Source organism: Anomaloglossus baeobatrachus, chromosome 5 (genome assembly GCF_048569485.1).
Source record: "Anomaloglossus baeobatrachus isolate aAnoBae1 chromosome 5, aAnoBae1.hap1, whole genome shotgun sequence".
Taxonomy (NCBI): Eukaryota; Metazoa; Chordata; class Amphibia; order Anura; family Aromobatidae; genus Anomaloglossus; species Anomaloglossus baeobatrachus.
In genome coordinates, this window is record NC_134357.1 from 119,959,315 (window position 1) to 119,978,968 (window position 19,654).

The following is a 19,654-nucleotide window of genomic DNA, read 5'->3' on the forward strand; positions in this document are numbered from 1 at the left end:
AAAGTTCGGGGTGTCGGATAGTGGTCAAAAAAGCAAGAACCATTGGTAATATTATCTCCCCAAGCTACTTAAGGCTATGTGCGCACGTTGTGTAATTACATGCAGTTACGCTGCGCTTTGTAGCGCAGCGTAACTACATGCGTCCTGCGTCCCCTGCATAATCTATGAAGATTGTGCAGGAGCCGTGCGCACGTGGCGTATTAAAGCGCAGCGCTTCGGCTGCTGCCCGAAGCGCGCGTTCTAAGAAGTGACATGTCACTTCTTTTGTGCGTATTGGTTGTAATGTCGGTCTCTCTCTCTGTCTGTCTGTCGGTCTCTGTGTCTCCCTGTCAGTCTGTCTCTGTCTCTCTGTCAGTCTATCCCTCTCCCCCCGTCTCTCATACTCACCGATCAGCTGCACGGCTGTCACTGCTCCGGCGGCTTCTCCTGCTAATGTCGGGATGTGTGCGGGGATGTCAGGATGTGTGCGGGGATGTCTGCGGGGATGTCGGGGTGTGTGCGGGAATGTGTGCGGGGATGTCAGGATGTGTGCGGGGATGTCAGGATGTGTGCGGAGATGTCGGAGGTAATGTCGGGTTGTGTGCGGGAATGTCGGGATGTGTGCGGGGATGTCGGCGGTAATGTCGGGATGTGTGCGGGGATGTCAGGATGTGTGCGGGGATGTCGGCGGGGATGTCGGGGTGTGTGCGGGAATGTGTGCGGGGATGTCAGGATGTGTGCGGGGATGTCAGGATGTGTGCGGAGATGTCGGAGGTAATGTCGGGTTGTGTGCGGGAATGTCGGGATGTGTGCGGGGATGTCGGCAGTAATGTCGGGATGTGTGCGGGAATGTCGGGTTGTGTGCGGGGATGTCGGCATGTGTGCGGGGATGTCGGGATGTGTGCGGAGATGTCGGAGGTAATGTCGGGTTGTGTACGGGAATGTCGGGATGTGTGCGGGGATGTCGGAGGTAATGTCGGGTTGTGTACGGGAATGTCGGGATGTGTGCGGAGATGTCGGAGGTAATGTCGGGTTGTGTACGGGAATGTCGGGATGTGTGCGGGGATGTCGGCGGTAATGTCGGGATGTGTGCGGGAATGTCGGGTTGTGTGCGGGGATGTCGGGATGTGTGCGGGGATGTCGGGATGTGTGCGGGGATGTCGGCGGTAATGTCAGGATGTGTGCGGGGATGTCAGGATGTGTGCGGGGATGTCGGGATGTGTGCGGGGATGTCGGCGGTAATGTCGGGATGTGTGCGGGAATGTCGGGATGTGTGCGGGAATGTCGGGATGTGTGCGGGGATATCGGCGGTAATGTCGGGATGTGTGCGGGGATGTCAGGATGTGTGCGGGGATGTCGGGATGTGTGCGGGGATGTCGGCGGTAATGTCGGGATGTGTGTGGGGACGTCACTCAGGTTACCCGCGGCCACAGGTCTCTGGTGGAGGACTCGAGCTGACCGCGGGTAACCTGAGTGATGGCACCGGTGATCGCGTGGCTCACTGCAGTCACTCAGATTTGCGGTCACAGGTGAATCCTTCACCTGTGACCGCAAATCAAGCCGCAGCACACAGACAGCCGCGCGATCACAATGAAGTCGGGTGAAGTTCATTCTGATCGTGCGGCTGTCTCCCGCAGCCAGCCATGTGCTCTTTTTGACATTCCGGTCCCAGTTGGCTCTGCTGCAAGTCTATGGGGATGCAGCAGAGCCGAGTGGGACCGCACTGGATGCTTTTCCCATGGCAGAGAAAGCATCCAGAACGCATTAATTCTGCAGGAATGTGCGCACGTTGCGTTCTGCCGAATGCGTCTCAGAACGCAGCTTTTCGGCTGCGTTCTGAGACGCACATGCAGTGACTATTACGCTGCGTAATAGAACGGAACGTGCACACATAGCCTTACTGTAAATTCCCACACTAAATCATGGCTTGATACTGTGAATTTTTATAGATGTGGCAGCTCAAACTGTAGAACTTGCTCTCATGCAAAGGTATCAAAAAATGTTTCCAATCATGATTCCAGTGTGACACATGATATTAAACAGTACATCAATTGCAATACGAAAAATACAGTTTATTTATTGTAATGTACTGAATGCAATCTTAAATACGTAGGCTGTAGTATATGCCCGCTTAAGAAGCGATTTTCAGAGCATGCCACTGACATTGTCTCTTTAACTCCGTGCACCAATCTATCTTCTATATCACGGCATTTTATTAATGCTCATGACAGATCCACTTCTACTCTTAAAATTTCAGGTATTGAAAAGGTGTTTTTTTGCAGCCGTGGTGGTAACCATAGGAGAAAACTGTTACATCATGAAGCGTTTTGGATATTTAACTTAGGCACATGTTCTCCTTATGGATTTAATTCAAGACGAGAGATTATGTATTATTATAAACTATCTTATATTAAGACCTTTCTCCTTCCCCTCTCTTTTTTTGAATTTTTTATTTATTTTTTTTAAATTTTCGCTGCAAAATCGGTTGTATTTATATTTGAATCATAGATATAACAGGATGTCTCATGTTATGGGACTCCAGTTAACTCATGGAGACAGAAAAAGGGGGACTTTACTATATCTAATACATGTATATATCATGTGACTATAATGGTGTTCCATTGGAATGATTATTTTGTTGTCGGTATATAATACACAAAATTGATTCACAATTTCTTATTACTATTTAATGATCAATGCATACTTTGTATTTGTACACATTTTGTAAAGCCTTTTCGGGTACTATACTGCCACAGCTTGGTACTAAATTCCCCTTCATTTGGGATTATTTGATTATACCACCTGTGTTATTTATCCCCTAAAGGTTAAAAGTGAGCCTTTATGAAACATAAGATGTGCTTTGTCAGAGCATATGGCTTATCTGAAACGCGTTGCATTTCTAATTGCTCTTAATATTTTGGATCAAGTCCTGTACTTTGGATTTTAATTTTGGAATAAAAAAAATAGATTTCATGCATTTCCAAGCTGGAGATCTTTTCTAAACCAAAATAATGTTTCCCCGAAAATTAGCCCTAGTAGGATTTTTAAACTTTTTAGCTGCTTGGACAGTTTCTTATGGGGGCAAACTCAGCATATACAGAGAATAATAAATTAAGTACATAATTCAAACCTCTGTAAATATGGCATGTATCCACCACTATAGGACGGCTCTGCACCATGAGAACAGCAGATGAGATAAGAAAATGTGTATCTGAACCAGATTGAAGAAATGTTGATTTTTTTGCTCAAGAATAAATGTGAATTGTTGTTCATGGGAAAATATAAGACATCCTGTGAAAATAAGCCATAGAACGGGAGTCTCAAACACGCGGCACTTCAGGTTGTTTCTTGCGGCACACGGGTATGTGGACCCGGTAACGAACGCAGTCGATACAGGGGCCGCAGCCGTCAATGCTTTATTTCAGATTAACTTTTATGTTGGCGCTGCGCAGTCAACTTCTCTCTGTACAATTATTCCAATGGCAGCTGCCAGCCAATCAGAGGCAAGCAGCTGATGAGTATGACGTCAGCTGCTTGCCTCTGATTGGCCGGTGGTTACCATTGGAATAGTTGTGCAGACAGAGCTTGACTCTGCACAGCACCGGCAAAATGTTCATCTGAATTTCAGATGGGTTGACAGCGGCGGCCCCTGCACTGGCCATGATCGTTACCGGGCCCATGTACCTGTGGGCCGCAAGAAGCAAAGAAGAGGATGCTGAGAGAATGGAGGACAGGTGAGAAGAATGTGTGTGTGTCTGGTCAGGATGGGACATTGCTACAAGAAGAGGACCAGTAAAGAGGACATTACTAAAAGACGAGGATCTGCATGGGCATATTATTTAAAGGGGACAATAATGGGCACATTACTACAGGATGGCCACAAGGATGGGGACATTACTACAGGATGGGCAAATGACTACAGGATAGTCACATTACTACAGGATGGGGACATGGAAGGGCACATTACTAAAGGATGGGGACATTACTACAGGATAGCCACATTACTACAGGACGGGGACATGGAAGTGCACATTGCTACAGGATGGGGGCATTACTATGAAATGGGGACATTACTACAGGATGGGGACATGGAAGGGCACATTGCTACAGGATGGGGGCATTACTATGGAATTGGGACATTACTACAGGATGGGGACATGGAAGGGCACATTACTACAGGATGGGGGCATGGAAGGGCACATTACTACAGGATGGGGGCATGGAAGGGCACATTGCTACAGGATGGGGGCATTACTATGGAATGGGGACATTACTACAGTATTGGAAAAAGGATGGGAACATTACTACAAGATCTTGGCCAAAATTACCCTATGATGCTAATTGTAAAACTATATTACTTGCAAAAAGGGAATAAAATGTAAAAAATATACATAAAAATAAAGCATCATTTTTTACCATCAAAAAACATATATTTTTATTTAAACAAAAAAAGTGCATATTTGTTATAATAAACAAATATTGTTCAACAACAGTGATCAAAAAGTTTATAGAAAAGAAATATGGTATCAAGAAAAATGTCACTTTGTCCTCAGTCCCAAATGTTCTTTTTCTCTGCGGCCCGCACACCCCGCCGAGCTGTGACCCCTGCCCTCTGACCTAGAGCATCTTTCCGAGCAAAAAATAATATAGGACCTTGTTTTATTTTTGGGGACACCCGGTACATGCATGAAGATTGTTCCCCACGTGCACGCGCTGCGGGAGTGACGTGACGTGGAGCACGGGACACCTGGCCGCTCAGGTGTGAACACCCCGCACGGTCAGGTGCGCGCTCCCGGGCGGCTCAGGTGCGTGCTTCCCGGTACGGTCATGTGCGCGGTCTCCGGTGGCTCAGGTGCGCGCTCCCTCGCCGCTCAGGGCGGACTCCCGGTCACCCAGGTATTGCTCCCGCCCCCTGCCCGCACACTGAGCACTTCCGGGATGCTGGCAGGAGGTGAGGCACTTCCGGTTGTGAGCTCCGTGGCCGGATGACGTGGCTGAGCGGCCGCTGAGGAGGCGGCGGGTGTCTGTACAGGGCAGGATCTGCAGCGGCGGCAGGAGGACGGCGGCGGCTTTACCGAGGATCCTCCGAGACATTGTCCCCAGCGGTCACACAGGATGAGGGCGCTGCGGCTGCTCCTGCTCGGCCTGTCGGCGCTGTGCGCCCGGGCGGATGAGCACGAACACACGGTGAGAGGTCCGGTCGTTACACGGGGGAGGGTGCGGCCGCCCGGCCTGTGGCGCTGGGGAGGCCTGTGCGGGTGACAGCGCCGTCATGTCGCGGCCTCCTCCGGTCACCTGGGCCTGTGCGCGGTCACAGGACACGGCCCGGCCTGCAGAGCCGGCATTGTTACATCGCAGTGCACTCAGACCGGCTGCTGTTATCTGGTGTCAGCCACCTGAGGACGGCCACGGGTGAGTGACGGCAGCGGCTCCTGTGCGGCTGTCAGCTCTGAGGTTACTAACAACATGTGTAAGCTGCGGAGGTGGGTGAGGAGCCCCCTAGGCCGGCTGGGCCCTGCTCTGGGGCTGGCTGTGGATCAGGGTACTGTGAAGTCCCCCTTTCCATGGGGGGAGGATATAACTTTCAGTATTCTGGGGGGGTCCTACAGCTGTGGCCCCCAGCAATCCCCAGAGCTGGATAGAGCCGAGGTCCATCATGTGCCCCGCTGCTCCATATATTCTAATGGAGGAGCCGAAGACCAGCTGAGTGCGGCGCTGACCGACCCCGGCGCTCACATTGGCCAGAATAGAGCGCTAGTACATATGACACAATGATCAGAGCCCGGTTCTGGGGGCCATAGCGTGCGGACCCCCAGGGATCGGAACGTTATCCCATAAGAGGGTAACTTGTAAACGTGAGTGTACTCCTATAGAGGCCTCTCCATAATAATCCGTCAGGGCTGTAACCAGTGTACGGTTTGGTAAGGAAACAGCATTTGTGTGGACATGGCACGGATAAGACTCCCTAAGCCACGAGCGGACGACCCCCTTCAGTGCGGGGGATGGGTAGTTCTGGATACACAGGAATGGTTTGTATTTACATTTTGGAATAAGATCTAGATGAGACGTCCCAGGAGCAAGTCTGGAGCCTGCAGAGATTTGTGCCATTAAAGGGAACCTGTCAGGTCCAATATACACCCACAACTGCTCGTGGTTCTGGCTGCATATTGGACCTGACAGGTTCCATTTAAAGGGATTTCCTATCCTTAGAAGGTATCACCTCCCCATGGGATAGATTTCCTATTGCTTGAACTTCACCAATCCCAAAACAGGGCTCTGCAGCGTGGGCTGGTGGACGTGCATGCGCACCACTGCCAGAGATGGTGGAGTAGAGCACTTTGTTTCTTGGTTCCATAGAGAATGGGTGGACAGTCATGAGGTTTCTGTTGGATTTGCGGCTGCCTGAAGTCTTCACCTACAGCTACGTTGGCCTGTCCATGGTGGCCTATGAATGCACACAGAGGAATTATCAGAAAACTAACGTTAAGGCCCCTTTACACACTGCAACATCGCTAGCGATATCGCTGTAACGTCACCGGTTTTGTGACGTAATAGCGACCTCCCCAACGACATTGCAGTGTGTGACATGCATCAGCGACCTGGCCCCCGCTGTGAGGTCACTGATCGCTACAAGTCGTTCAGGACCACTCTGGTCCTTTGTTTCCCGCTGCGCAGCATGTATCGGTGTGTTTGACACCATTACAACGATATCGTTAGCGACCCAGCCCATACTGCAGGTTTGTATCGCTGCTGCGTCGTTGCCCAGATCTGCCTGTTTGACAGCTCACCAGCGACTGTTAGAGACTTTCCAGCGATCCCGGCCAGATTGAGATCGCTGGTGGGATTGCTAGAAAGTCTGTGTGTAAAGGGGCCTTTACTGTGATCGACCATTGTGAATGCGCCATTATTTGTGGTCAGTAGGATCCATTGTTTTGCAATTGAAACCATCTGGTTCTTTATATTGTATGGTTTTGCCTGGAGGGTATCATGGGTGAAGTGATTAGGTGAGTATTCTCAATCCGCACACATAGACCACAAGCCTTTGGACTGGATTTGCTCAGTGTTTTCTATTGCCACACTTATTGGGGTTCACGATGGCTTTAAGCTGGCACACACATCAGAGAGCTGTTCGTTTGGCAGATGGCTCTCTGAACCCACCTCTCATACACATTTAGCACCCGGCTCAACCACGGTTTCCCATATTTTCAGAGGGTAGAGATCACTGTGACAGGTTCATGTACCCCAAAACAAAAGCCTCAGGTGTGGACTCTCCAACTGTCATTGGAGAGTCATCTAAACCCTTAGTGACCTACTATCCACTCGAATATGGGCAGAGATGTAACAGAGTTGCACACTGGATGGTATATTTGCGGAGGCGAGGGGCCCTGATAATTAGAATGGCACCCATGCATGATATACTCTGGCTATTTTACCCCACAGGCCCAATGTCCTGTCAGGTGGGGGAGAATTCATGGAGGGCCAATATCAGGCTAAGTGCATACAGGCTTATAAAATATTGTCTGAGCTTCATCCAAAAAGCTTGGACCTCTTCATCAATGTGGTCACCTCTATGTCCGTGTTTCACGTCCGTGTGGCATCTGCTTTTATACTTTAACATCTCAGAGTATACATCATCTTGGTTTCCTATAATAATGGCAATGCATCAATAAAAATCCTAAGTTTCCATCCATGACAGAAAAACCCTTCTGATGTGTCCAATTAAATATTAGTAGCAGTGCTGTCCATGTGATGTCAGTTTTTTCATGGATAGCACGAAGACACAAAAGACTGTTTGATCTTTAAAAGGATGATTGTCCACTACAAGGACAACCCCTCCCAGGTTCCACGTTTCCCTCAGGTAAGATAAAAAAAGCCTACTTCCTCTTCATTTAACTGGCTTGTCCAAAGGTGGGGAGACAGAAGCTGGTGCTGATTAGTGACGTCACGTGAGCCCAAATGGCGCTGGGAGGGGAGTTAAGGCTATTTTTTAGTTTACCTGAGGGAAACCTGGAATCAGAAGGGGTTGTCCTAGCGCTGGCCAACCAATTGTTCAGGGGTATGTCTATCGGACATGTTCGACTTTGGACTAACTGTTGTTTTGTTCCCCTGGGGGTTAACTGGCGGCAGAGATTCTGGGGCTTTGTCGATTGAGTGCTCCTGTGTATGGGAGAGATGGCTGTTGGCAGACCGATTGGCCAAACTTTTATTTAGCACACAGCCATCTAGTGTGAATGGAGGGCGTAAGCCTAAGGGAAAAGAATAAATTGTGAACTGTTGGCGAGTTGATCTGTCATGATCTGGATTCTTTAAACCATTCCTTATGACTGTACCCAAATGTGTGAGATTTGCCCCTAAGCTTTCTTGTTGCCCAATCTGAAGTCCATGATATGTAACCAGCCTAGTTTGTGTTATCTACTTACATAGCATGACTGGGAGAATGTGAGGAGGCAGGGAGTCCTCGCACTTTTGCGTTGGCATCTGTCTATTTCATGTCTATAATTCTCCAGATTGTGTCCTTACTGGCCACTATGTCCAGAAATTTGTGCTTTAATTTTTATCAATTATTTCATCCCATAAACTGATCGTTCAAGTGCAAAGTAGGAAGCTTTAGGCACATGGTTAAAGGGAACTGGTCATTAGATCTCTGCAGCCCGAACCACGGACGACAGCATGGATCGGAGCCTGGCTACGTCCAGGTATGTCATCCCGTGCAAAGCTGCCGCTACCTGTCCTGCTCTCGATAAGTGGCTCTGTTGCTATGTGCACAGTGGCGTGAATTACTCCAACTTATAGGGGGGCTGGTAACATATTGCTTGGACCAGTAAAAAAATGCTCATCCGAGTGGACATATATATATATATATATATATATATATATATATATATATATATATATATATATATATATATATATATATATGTGTGTGTATATGTATATATATATATGTATGTATGGTTCTTTTTTTCTGCCTGTAACAATCACTGTTTGTCGATGGAGCTTGTCTCTGTACCCGTTACACTTCCATTTACTTTCGGTAGACACCTGCAGTGTGTGTGAACTGTTACTACCATCGTCCGGCCTCATATAGTCTGCCTATTGTTTCCAGGAGGGTCTGTGCTACTGATCTGAGTATTTTTATAAACCTACCTCAAAGCTGTGTTCACATGTTGTTGTAGCTTTGCTGCGATCGTGCCTTACATACTCAATGCAGTTGTAAGGCTGCTTTCACACATCCGGTTTTTGCTGTGCGGCACAATCCGGCACTTTGCAGAAAAAACGCAACCGGTTTTTGTTTTGTTTTTTTTTTGCCGCCGGTTGCGTTTTATTTGCATAGACTTTCATTAGTGCTGGGTTGTGCCGCATGGGCTTGCGTTCGGTCCGGTTTTTGCCGGATACAGCAGATTTAGACGATGTGGCAGCCGGATCGAACGTTGCCTGGCAAAAAAATCCACATTGCGCCGAATTTTCCAATGCATGCCTATGTAGGCCGGATGCGGCGCAATGCGGCAAAAACTGCATCTGGCCGCCGCATGCGTTTTTTTCCACTGCGCATGCTCAGTAGCGTGCCGCAACCGGGAAAAAAATGGACGGGCCGCATGTAAAAACTTATGCAAAGAATGCGTTTTTTTCGCTGCATCCGTTGCATAGGTTTTACAGCCGGATTGAGCCGCAGTGCAAAAACCGGATGTGTGAAAGCAGCCTAAGGGGTGAATGCTGACCTAAACGTTGTATTCAACCGATATGCAAGCTATATATAAACTACCCAAGCATGTCCTACAAGCTATATAGGCGTTTTATGATCTCCCCTGCGATTACACATAAGTGTTAACCTGTGGCCTGTTCCCTGCCTACCTGTACACACCTGACTGCTGGGACGCACACTTCCTGGAGCATTGTAAGGAACTGCCACATGCACAAGTGTCAGTCATTGTTCTTTTGTTGGCAATATTGTAGAAATCACCTTTAGATCTCAGGAACATTTCCTACTGAGTGTTAAAATTGTTGAGATTTCTGTTTACTAAATCCCTGCTCAAGATAATTTGTAGTTATTCCTTTTTATTTGACTGACATGGGGGCCTATCAAAATAAAAAGGTATGGCTAGTGCTTTTTGGTTTCCTTTTTAGATATGAATCTGATTAAAAGTAGTGTATTCTGAAAATCCGCACCATGCCCTAATTTCTGCTGTGTGGGAAGCTTTTTGAAACCCCCAAACAACTCGAACTTGACAGTCGTAGGACTTGTTGAAGCTGTTCAGGTCAGGAAACCCACGGCCGGTCTGTGCATCAGGCTTTAGGTTGGGATTTACCGATTACAAGATTGCTAGTGACACAAGTAGTCATTTATTTGGCCGTGTTTTGTAATTCTCCTGGCTTGGTGTTTACCATTACTCCGATCACAAAATGACATGGAGGGGGGGGGGATACACACTCCTAAGGGTCAGCACACACGGCGAGTAATACGGAGCGAGTAGAATGCGATAAAAATATCACATTCCACTCAGACCAATATTACTCTATGGGGCAGCTCCCACGAGCCATTATTTTCTCAGACCGAAAAAACAGTTGCAGCATGCTGCGGGTGGAATGTGATCTTGTTTCACTCGCACCCATTCAAGTCTTTGGGGCGAGAGAAGCATCGCATTGCTCTTGCGTTACACCGTTGTAACACAAGAGTAGTGCGATTCTCACATCAGCCAGCAATGGAGGAGATAGGGAGATAAATCTCTCCCTCCCTCCGCAACTGTGGTCTGATCGCACGATCGGACTACAGTCGCATGACACTTGGCTCCTGCTGTGCTGTGAGTGTGAGCGAGTGTCATGTGAGGACATACAGTAATCCCCGTGTGGCCTCAGCCTTAGGCCTAAGCCACGGCATGAAAATCGGGAGTGAGTGGAATGCAATAAAACATTCCGTTCCACTTGAACCAATATTAGCCTATGTGCCAGCACCCATGAGCGATTATTTTCTCAGCCCTAATCGGACCGAGAACAGTTGCAGCATGCTGCGGGTGCAATGTGATCCTTGTTTCTCTTTCACCCATTCAAGTCTTTGGGGCTAGAGAAAAATCGCATTGCACTCGCAGTACACCAGCGTAATGCGAGTGCAGGGCGAGAATGGCAATAGCCGGCAACGGAAGAGAGGGAGATAAATCCCTCTCCTCCGCAGCGCCGCCCCTCCTCAGTGCCGGCCCACCCCCTGCAGCTATGGTCTGATCGCACAATCAGACCTCAGTCGCAGTGACACTCGCATGACACTGTGCTGCTAGCGTGAGCCAAGTGTCATGTGAGAATCGCAGCAGTCCATGTGGCCCCGGCCTTAGTGTGGCTCTGTGGAATTACACTGTTGGAAGAAGTTGTTTATGTTCATCTGTGGTACGTCTGCACATTGCACCGATCTTGCACCGCACGGACTGACCGCGGCTCTCTCAACCCAAGCGTCACAGCCTCATAGAAATATATGAAGCTGTCGGGCTCCGGTCTGAAGACCTTAAGGCTATGTGCGCACAGTGCGTTTTTCGCGGCGTTTTTCGGGTGCGTTTTTCTCCTCAAAACTGCATGACTTTGCTTCCCCAGCAAAGTCTGAGTTTTCATTTTGAGCTTGAAAAAAATAATGGATATGTCAATTCTTTCCTGCATTTTTCTGCGTTTTCCGCCCATGCAATGCATTGGAAAAACGCAGCAAAACGCAGAGATCAAAAACGCACCAAATTGCGGTAAAAACGCATGTGTTTTTTGACGCGTTTTTTCGAAGTGGGTGCGTTTTTGTGCGTTTTTATCGGCCAAAAACGCACAAACGCAGCGTAAAAAAAACGCAGCGTGCGCACATAGCCTAAGCCAGTCCGTCCAGAACAAGATGATATGCATGATGTCTCAACGAGCCCTTATTTGGTTTCGCCATTATGGCTTATTCCTTCGGCATGGATTGAGGGAAAAGAGTAAATGAATGACTTAACTTGTGCTGCTGGCCCTCTGACTAGCGTGTGACTATGAGCTAATAATTGATTTACTCTCTTGTCAGGAAAAGAGGGCTGGGCAATCCAACATACGCCTGTGCTTGTGCTCATTATTGTAAACTGTTGATTTCCGTAAACGGAGGATCCATCTTAGGCTACTTTCACACATCAGTTTTTTGCCATCAGGTTCAATCCGGAAAAAAACGGGTAAAACGGATCCGGTACCGCATCCGTTTTTTCCCCATAGACTTGCATTGGTACCGGATTGTACCTGATGGCTTTGCGGTGCATCCGTTTTTTTCCGGATGCGGCAAAATTTATCAAAGCGGCGGCCGGAGGCAACGTATCTTGCAACGTTTTTTTGTCCGGCAAAAAAACCGCATCGCGCCGGATCCGGCGCGATACGGCGTGTTTTACAATGAAAGCCTATGGACGCCGGATCCGGCGCAATGCGGTAAAAAATGGATGCGGCTACCGGATCCGTTTTTGTAAACTGCGCATGCACCAAATTAATTAAAAAAGCTGATCCTTCAAAAAAAAGGACAAACCGGATGCAAAAACGGATGCAAACCGTATCCACCGGATCCGGTTTTGTACGCATCCGGCATAACGGATCCGTTAAAAACCGGATCCGGTGGATACAGTTTGCATCCGTTTTTGCCGGATCCTTTGCATCAGGAAAAAAAAGGATTGTGCCTGAATGCAGAAAACTGATGTGTGAAAGTAGCCTTAGCTGGATACAAGGGTAGATCTTGTCAGTCACCTGAGTGGCAGGATACCCCTGTGCAGTGTGCATTTAAACCCCGCTTTCTGGTATGTCCATATTAGTTTTCTTGTGGTCAGGTTCTTGCTATATCATTGAATCAGATCTCAACTGAGAGCCTTAAATAGGAAAAATATTTCTATACATAAATATAATGAACATGTTACGGGGCATTTTCACTGCGACATAATCGTGAACAAGTATTGTTAATAACTCATTTCATGATTATCTTGCTGTGTAAATCTGCCGATATTACCTGATGAGCAAGCAAAATGCTCGTCCATTGATCTTTTGTGGAGTTGGAGTATGTGTAGATACATGTGTATATAAAATATACTGAAGGGCGATGGGTTCTCTTATCTACAAGTGCTGAGCATTTGCACGTTATCGGTCTTTCTAAAGGCCCTTGTACACGTTAGATTGCTTCGGGCCGAGCAATTGGTTGGCCCAAAAGGGTCAGGTGATTACATTCCAACCTCAAGATCCTTATGTTTCCCAGCACACATGGTCAGGGGACTGTTGGGAGGTCTTTACATGGCTGGCTGATCAGGACAAAATTGGTGGGTTTGGCCAACTTTTATCGAGTGTGCGTGGGAGCCTTTTGATTGAAATCTCCCTATACAACATTTTTTTTGCTGTGCTTCAGTGGATGGAGGCACAAACACCTGTGATTTTGTGCTCACTATGACCTAATCTAGAACGATGTGCTTCCGATTTATAAAGAAATTATCACAAACTATTCCTTTTCTCATGGAAGATTTTTTTTTTTTTTTTTTTATACACCACTAGAGATGAGCAGACCTGTGGAAGTTCAGTTTGGCGGATTCAGACGGACTTTAGATAAGGTTCAATTTGGTACCCGGACTTGGCCTGAGCCCCAATGGAAGTCACTAAATGGGCAGTTTGGGTCTCCATCCATAAACAGATCACTTCTGGGGGCGTATCTTACATCCGATCACGCTGTTGTTACCCCCGTATAAGGCTGCTTTCACACTACGTTTTTTTTAACATCCGTCATGAACGTTTTTTTAAGGCTAAGTTCACACATCCTGTGTTTTCAATCCGTCAGGTCCGTCAGCAACGGATCAGTCATTTTCAAGATGTCAACTGATGCAACTGATGTGTTTTTCACAGGATTCCTTTCACAGGAATCCTGTGAAAAAACGGATCAGTTGCGTCCGTTACATCCGCTGTGCGTCCGTTTTTTGACTGATCAGTCATGATCCGTCTGTGTTTGGGACAGCCCAGTGGGCGTGCCAAGCATGCTGGGCATGCTCAGTAGAGCATGACGGAATCCTGCGCTGGATTCCGTTGTAAGACGGATTACGACGGAATCCAGCACCATAGACATGCATTACAAGCTTGACGGATGGCGACGGATTCCTGCGCGGCGCGTTAATTTTGACGGCCCGAAAAACGTTACATTCTGCGTTGCTCCCCGCTCGGCGGTCAGTCAATAACGACGGACCGCGACGCAGCGGATGCAACGCAGGGTCATCAGTCGCAATCCGTCACTAATAGAAGTCTATGGGGAAATACAGGATTCCTGCAAAATATTTTGCAGGATTCCGTAATTCCTCAAGGCTACGGATTGTGACTGATGCAAAACACAGGATGTGTGAACTTAGCCTAAGGCTAAGTTCACATTTCCGCTAAAATCTATCAGTCACAATCCGCTGCTCTTGTAAACAGCGGAATCCGTTTAGCGGATTCCGCTGCTCCCATAGACTTGTATGAGCAGCGGATTGTGACTGATCATGCTGCGTTGCACCCTCCGCCCGACTGATCAGTCGTGGAACGACTGACCGCCGGGCGGGAGGAACGCAGCATGTAACGTTTTTTGAGCAGCGAGATCCGTCGGATTTCGCTGCGCATGCTCTCTGGCTCCCTGCACACGTCACCAGCTTTGCTTGGTTACCCGATATTTACCCTGGTTACGGTGCAAGGAGCCAGCGCTAAGCGGTGTAGGCCCGTAACCAAGGTAAATATCGGGTAACCAAGGTAAACATCGGGTGCTTTGCTGTTACCCGATATTTAGGCTGGTTACGTGTGCAGGGAGGCCGACACTTCCCCGCTCGGCCCCGCCCCCTCCCGCACTCCGCACATGTATGTACACACACACACACCTGTCCCCAGCCATGCAGACAAGCACTGCCACTGACACCCTCGTCTGGCCCCGCCCCCTGCTCGGCTCCGCCCCCTCCCGCACTTTGCATGTGCACACACACACACACACATACATACATACATACATACATACATGCACATACACACACTCACTCACACATACACTCACCTGTCCCCAGCCATGCAGACCGCAGCACTTCTACTGACATCCTCAGCGCCTGGCCCCGCCCCCTGCTCGGCTCCGCCCCCTCCCGCACTTTGCATGTGCACACACATACATACATACATACATACATACATACATACATGCACATACACACACTCACTCACACATACACTCACCTGTCCCCAGCCATGCAGACCGCAGCACTTCCACTGACATCCTCAGCGCCTGGCCCCGCCCCCCGCTCGGCTCTGCCCCCGAACTCCGCCCCCCGCACACAACGGAATCCGACAAAGAATTCTGTTCTTTGTCATCCGTTGTACAGCGTTGAACAGCGCATCAGTCACATGCGTCAAGCGACGCATGTGACTGATACAAATCAACGGAAATGTGAACTTAGCCTAACACAAAAGCGGATCCAGTGCAAATGCGTTTTCATTTCAATGCATTTGCAATGGACTCGCGTTAACATGTGTTCACCTGCGTTTGCGTGCGTTATAGTGAGGATCCAGCGACTTGCAGTTTTTTAACATTTTTCAAAAACGCTACTTGTAGCGTTTTTGAGCTGCGTCCAAATACTGCAAATTGCTGGATCCTGACTAAACAGCATGCACACGCATGTGAACGCTGGCATGCTGATAGACAGGATCCTGCTTGCTCTACTGAGCATGCCCAGAAACCAGCCTGGGGTGATCAGTCCCTCTCTCTCCTCCCTCTCTCACCCTCTCCCTCCACCCTCTCATTTCTCCCTCTCTCTCTGTCTCTCCCTAAACATCCAGTGACAGGATCCTGCAAGATAACATGTGCGTTAGCATGCATTTTTTGCTGTAAAAGCAGGATCCGCTCTTACAGCAAAAAAACGTTCATGACGCATGTTAAAAAAACAGTGTGAAAGCAGTCTAAGGCTGGTTTCACACTACGTCTTTTTAACATCCGTTAAAAACGTTTTTTTAACGGAAGTACGGATCCTGTGCAAATCCGTTTTCACTGCAATGCATTTTCAATGGACTCGCGTCCACCTGCGTTTGCATGCGTTTGCGTCCGTTAGACGCAGGATCCGTCCTTTTGCGTTATTTTGACATGTTTCAAAAACGCAACATGTAGCGTTTTTTTGCTTTGTCAAAATAACGCATCTCACAGGATCCTTTACATTGCGCCGCGAGCTGCAATGCATTTCAATGAGTGCTGGATCCTGCCTAGCAGAATGCGTTCAGTTGCGTTGTAACAGGATCCTGCTTTTGTACTGAGCATGCCCAGAAAGTACTGAGCATGCCCAGAACCAGTCTCCAGTGATCTGTCTATCTCTCTACTCCCTCCCTCACCCCCTCTCTCTCTATCTCTGTCTTTCCCCCTTCCTCTCTCCCTCCCTCTCCCCCACCTGAGAGCTGCGGACACTCGTAACCAAGGTAAATATCGCGTAACCACTTCTCTTAGTTACCCGATGTTTACGTTGGTTACGTGTGCAGGCAGCCCTGCTCCTAGCAGCTGCAGACACTCGTAACCAAGATAAATATCGGGTATCCAAGGCCGATGTTTACCTTGGTTACCAGCGTCTGCAGCTGTCAGAAGCCGGCTCCCAGTCTAGTTCCCCTCACTCCCGATCACATGACTCCAATGCCCGCCCCTAAACATCCAGTGCAGGATCCTGCAAAATAACAGATGCGTTTGCATACGTTATTTGCTGTAAAAGCAGGATCCGTACTTCCGCTAAAAAAACGTTTTCAGCGGATGTTAAAAAGACGTAGTGTGAAACCAGCCTAAGCTGTTCAAACACTGGCAGCGGCTCGCACTGGGCTGAGCACAGAACTTTACTTTGGGGATGTCAAGCATGAGCTGCAGCATTCAGGGATGTATATTATGGCAGTCCCATAGATCATTGTTTGTAATGCTACATATGCTACATACACACACTCGTGTAAAGTGTTTGTGCTGACAGATTTTTTTTTTTCCTTGGACAGCACACAGACACATTGATCTTCGGGGTATCAGACTGGGGCATAGCCTCACGGATCTCACACGGATGGAAGAATAGATCCATGACGCTATGGGTCGATGTGCTGTCTGGTAAATCTGGCAACACACGTCTCTTTCCAGTGTATGAATGTAGCATGAAGAATTTTGAAGAAAGCCTAAGGCAGCATTTTGAACCTGACAGGTTCATTTCTGTCACTGCCGGAAGCCTTCATCTTGAAGTATCAGGTTAGCTGCTCATTTTTTAAATATTTTTACCTTTTGCTTTGTTTTAGCAGGAAATACATATATGTATGTATATGTGTGTGTGTGTGTGTGTGTGTGTGTGTGTGTGTGTGTGTGGATGGCTAATTAATGGATCCATGTGCCTTAAGCGGGCTTTACACGCTGCGACATCGCTAATGCGGAGTCGTTGGGGTCACGGATTTTGTGACGCACATCCGGCCGCATTAGCGATGCCGTTGCGTGTGACACTGATAAGCGATTTTGCATCGTTGCAAAACAGTGCAAAATCGCTAATCGGCGACACGGGGGTCCATTCTCAATTATCGTTACTTCAGCAGTAACGAAGTTGTTCCTCGTTCCTGCGGCAGCACACATCGCTGCGTGTGACGCCGCAGGAGCGAGGAAGCTCTCCCTACTTGCCTCTCGGCCGCTATGCGGAAGGAAGGAGGTGGGCGGGATGTTACGTCCCGCTCATCTCCGCCCCTCCGCTGCGATTGGGCGGCGGTTCAGTGACGTCTCTGTGACGCCGCACGGACCGCCCCCTTAGAAAGGAGGCGGTTCGCCGGTCACAGCGACGTCGCCGGACAGGTAAGTATGTGTGACGGCTCTGGGCGATGTTGTGCGGCACGGGCAGCGATATGCCCGTGTCGCGCAACAGATGGGGGCGGATACCCACACTAGCGATATCGGGACCGATATCGCAGTGTGTAAAGTAGCCTTTAGACTTCAATCTACGACAAAATGGATCCAATTGAAATCATTTTTTGTTCAATGAAATATGATGTAAAACTTTTTTTTTTTTTTTTTTTTCTTCAGCTCAAATACATGCATTTAATCTCTTCCCGACATTGGACATACCGCTACATCCAGTATTGAGATACTTTTCCGCCAATGGATGTACCAGTATATCCTGGCAATCATGCGGGCACAGGAGCTGTGCCCACGTGATCGCTGTCCATGTCTCTGCTTATTATAGCAGAGTTCCGGCTATCACAACCAGGGCCGGTGCCTGGACTATCCCTGGCTGTTTAACCCCCTAAATGCTGCGATCAATAGTGATCACAGCTTTTAGGAGGCTGGAAGAGGGAGGGGGCTCCTTCTCCCACCCAAATGGGACAGGCATGATGTAATCGCGGTATCCCGATTGTTGTCTTGTCAACCCGAGTTCAAATGACAATCTGCGGGTTATCTGGTTACAATGGTCTTAGAACAAGAGCATGTGTATGCATTACACCAGCAATCAACTAATAAGTTAATGTTGAGTTAAGGGGATCAAGTAAAAAAGTGATTAAAAGTAAAAATCTTAAAAATAAATAAATCTCTAAATAGATAAAGAAAAATAGAAAAAAAAATATTCCAATAAACGTGTGTGTGTGTGTAAAAACAACAATAAAAATAAAAAGTACTCATTTGTTATCGCTGCGGCCAGAACAACCCTTTCTATAAATCTTTCACTAGTTTACCCCTTCAGTGAACACTGAAAAAAGTAAAAAGTGGCAAAAATGTAGGCTTTATAATTCCACTTTTTTTTCGGATAGTTTGATAACGCGTCCAAAGAGTCAAATATAAGTAAATATAGAATCTCTGAAAAGGTCATCTCGTGATGCAAAAAACAAGCTGCCATACAGCCCCGTCAGCAGAAAAGAAATGGCTCAAGCAGTCAGAATATAGCAATGCGAAATCAGTTTGTTTGTTTTTTTCTATTAATTTTTTTTAATTGTGTGACTGAGGCAAACAAAACCCCCCGAACATATAAATGTGGTATCGCTGTAATCGTACATCGTACTGACCCGAGGAATAAAGCTGTCTTATCACTTTTACTAAACAGTGACTAACAAAAGAAAATTCCCTCTTTCCCCAAAAAAACCCCCAAACATTTCTGAATTGCTGTTTTTTGTTCATTCTGTCCCCCAAAAATCAGAAGCTATTTAAAAAAAAAAAAAAGTAATGCTGTGTGCCCAAAAAAAGTTAACTCATCCCACAAAAAAGGCCTCACATGTCAGCAGAGAAAAAAAAAAAATTATACCTCTTAAAATATGGTGATGCAAAAACATTAAAGTTTTGTTTCATTGTATGATAGTAGCCAAAAATAAAACCCCATTATAAACCCATCCTGAAGGATAAAACAGTCTTATTACTTATACCGCACAGTGAATGTCATAAAAAATAAAATCTTAGCCTGCTGTTGATTTGTTTATTTCCAAAGATTGCAGTAAGGCTTTGCTCACATTTATCCTGCGCTCTGTTTAGCACTTACATTGGGGATTAAGTGTAAATCCTATGAAAAACGTGATTCAGTCAGAACCCCCAATGGTACATTCACTATGAGGCAGAGACACAGTGGACTCTTTCTGGCCTATAATCCAGCGGTGTTTAGGCTTTTAAATGTTCATAAAAGCATGGCCGCCCACACTTTTGTGCACTTTGAAAAGACTGAGACTGCTGAATACGGGCCAGATGGAGTTCAGAGTA

At 47.5% G+C, this 19,654-nt stretch overlaps 1 protein-coding gene across 1 annotated transcript in view; it reads left to right on the forward strand.

Annotated features, from left to right (window-relative positions):
• Positions 1-4,913: 4,913 nt before the first annotated feature.
• TM9SF3 (transmembrane 9 superfamily member 3) overlaps positions 4,914-19,654 on the forward strand; it is a 110,202-nt gene continuing 95,461 nt past the window's right edge. The window contains exon 1 of the mRNA XM_075348827.1: positions 4,914-5,166. Coding sequence (XP_075204942.1) covers positions 5,095-5,166 — 72 coding nt within the window. The 5' untranslated portion in view covers positions 4,914-5,094. The remainder of the gene's footprint in view (positions 5,167-19,654) is intronic.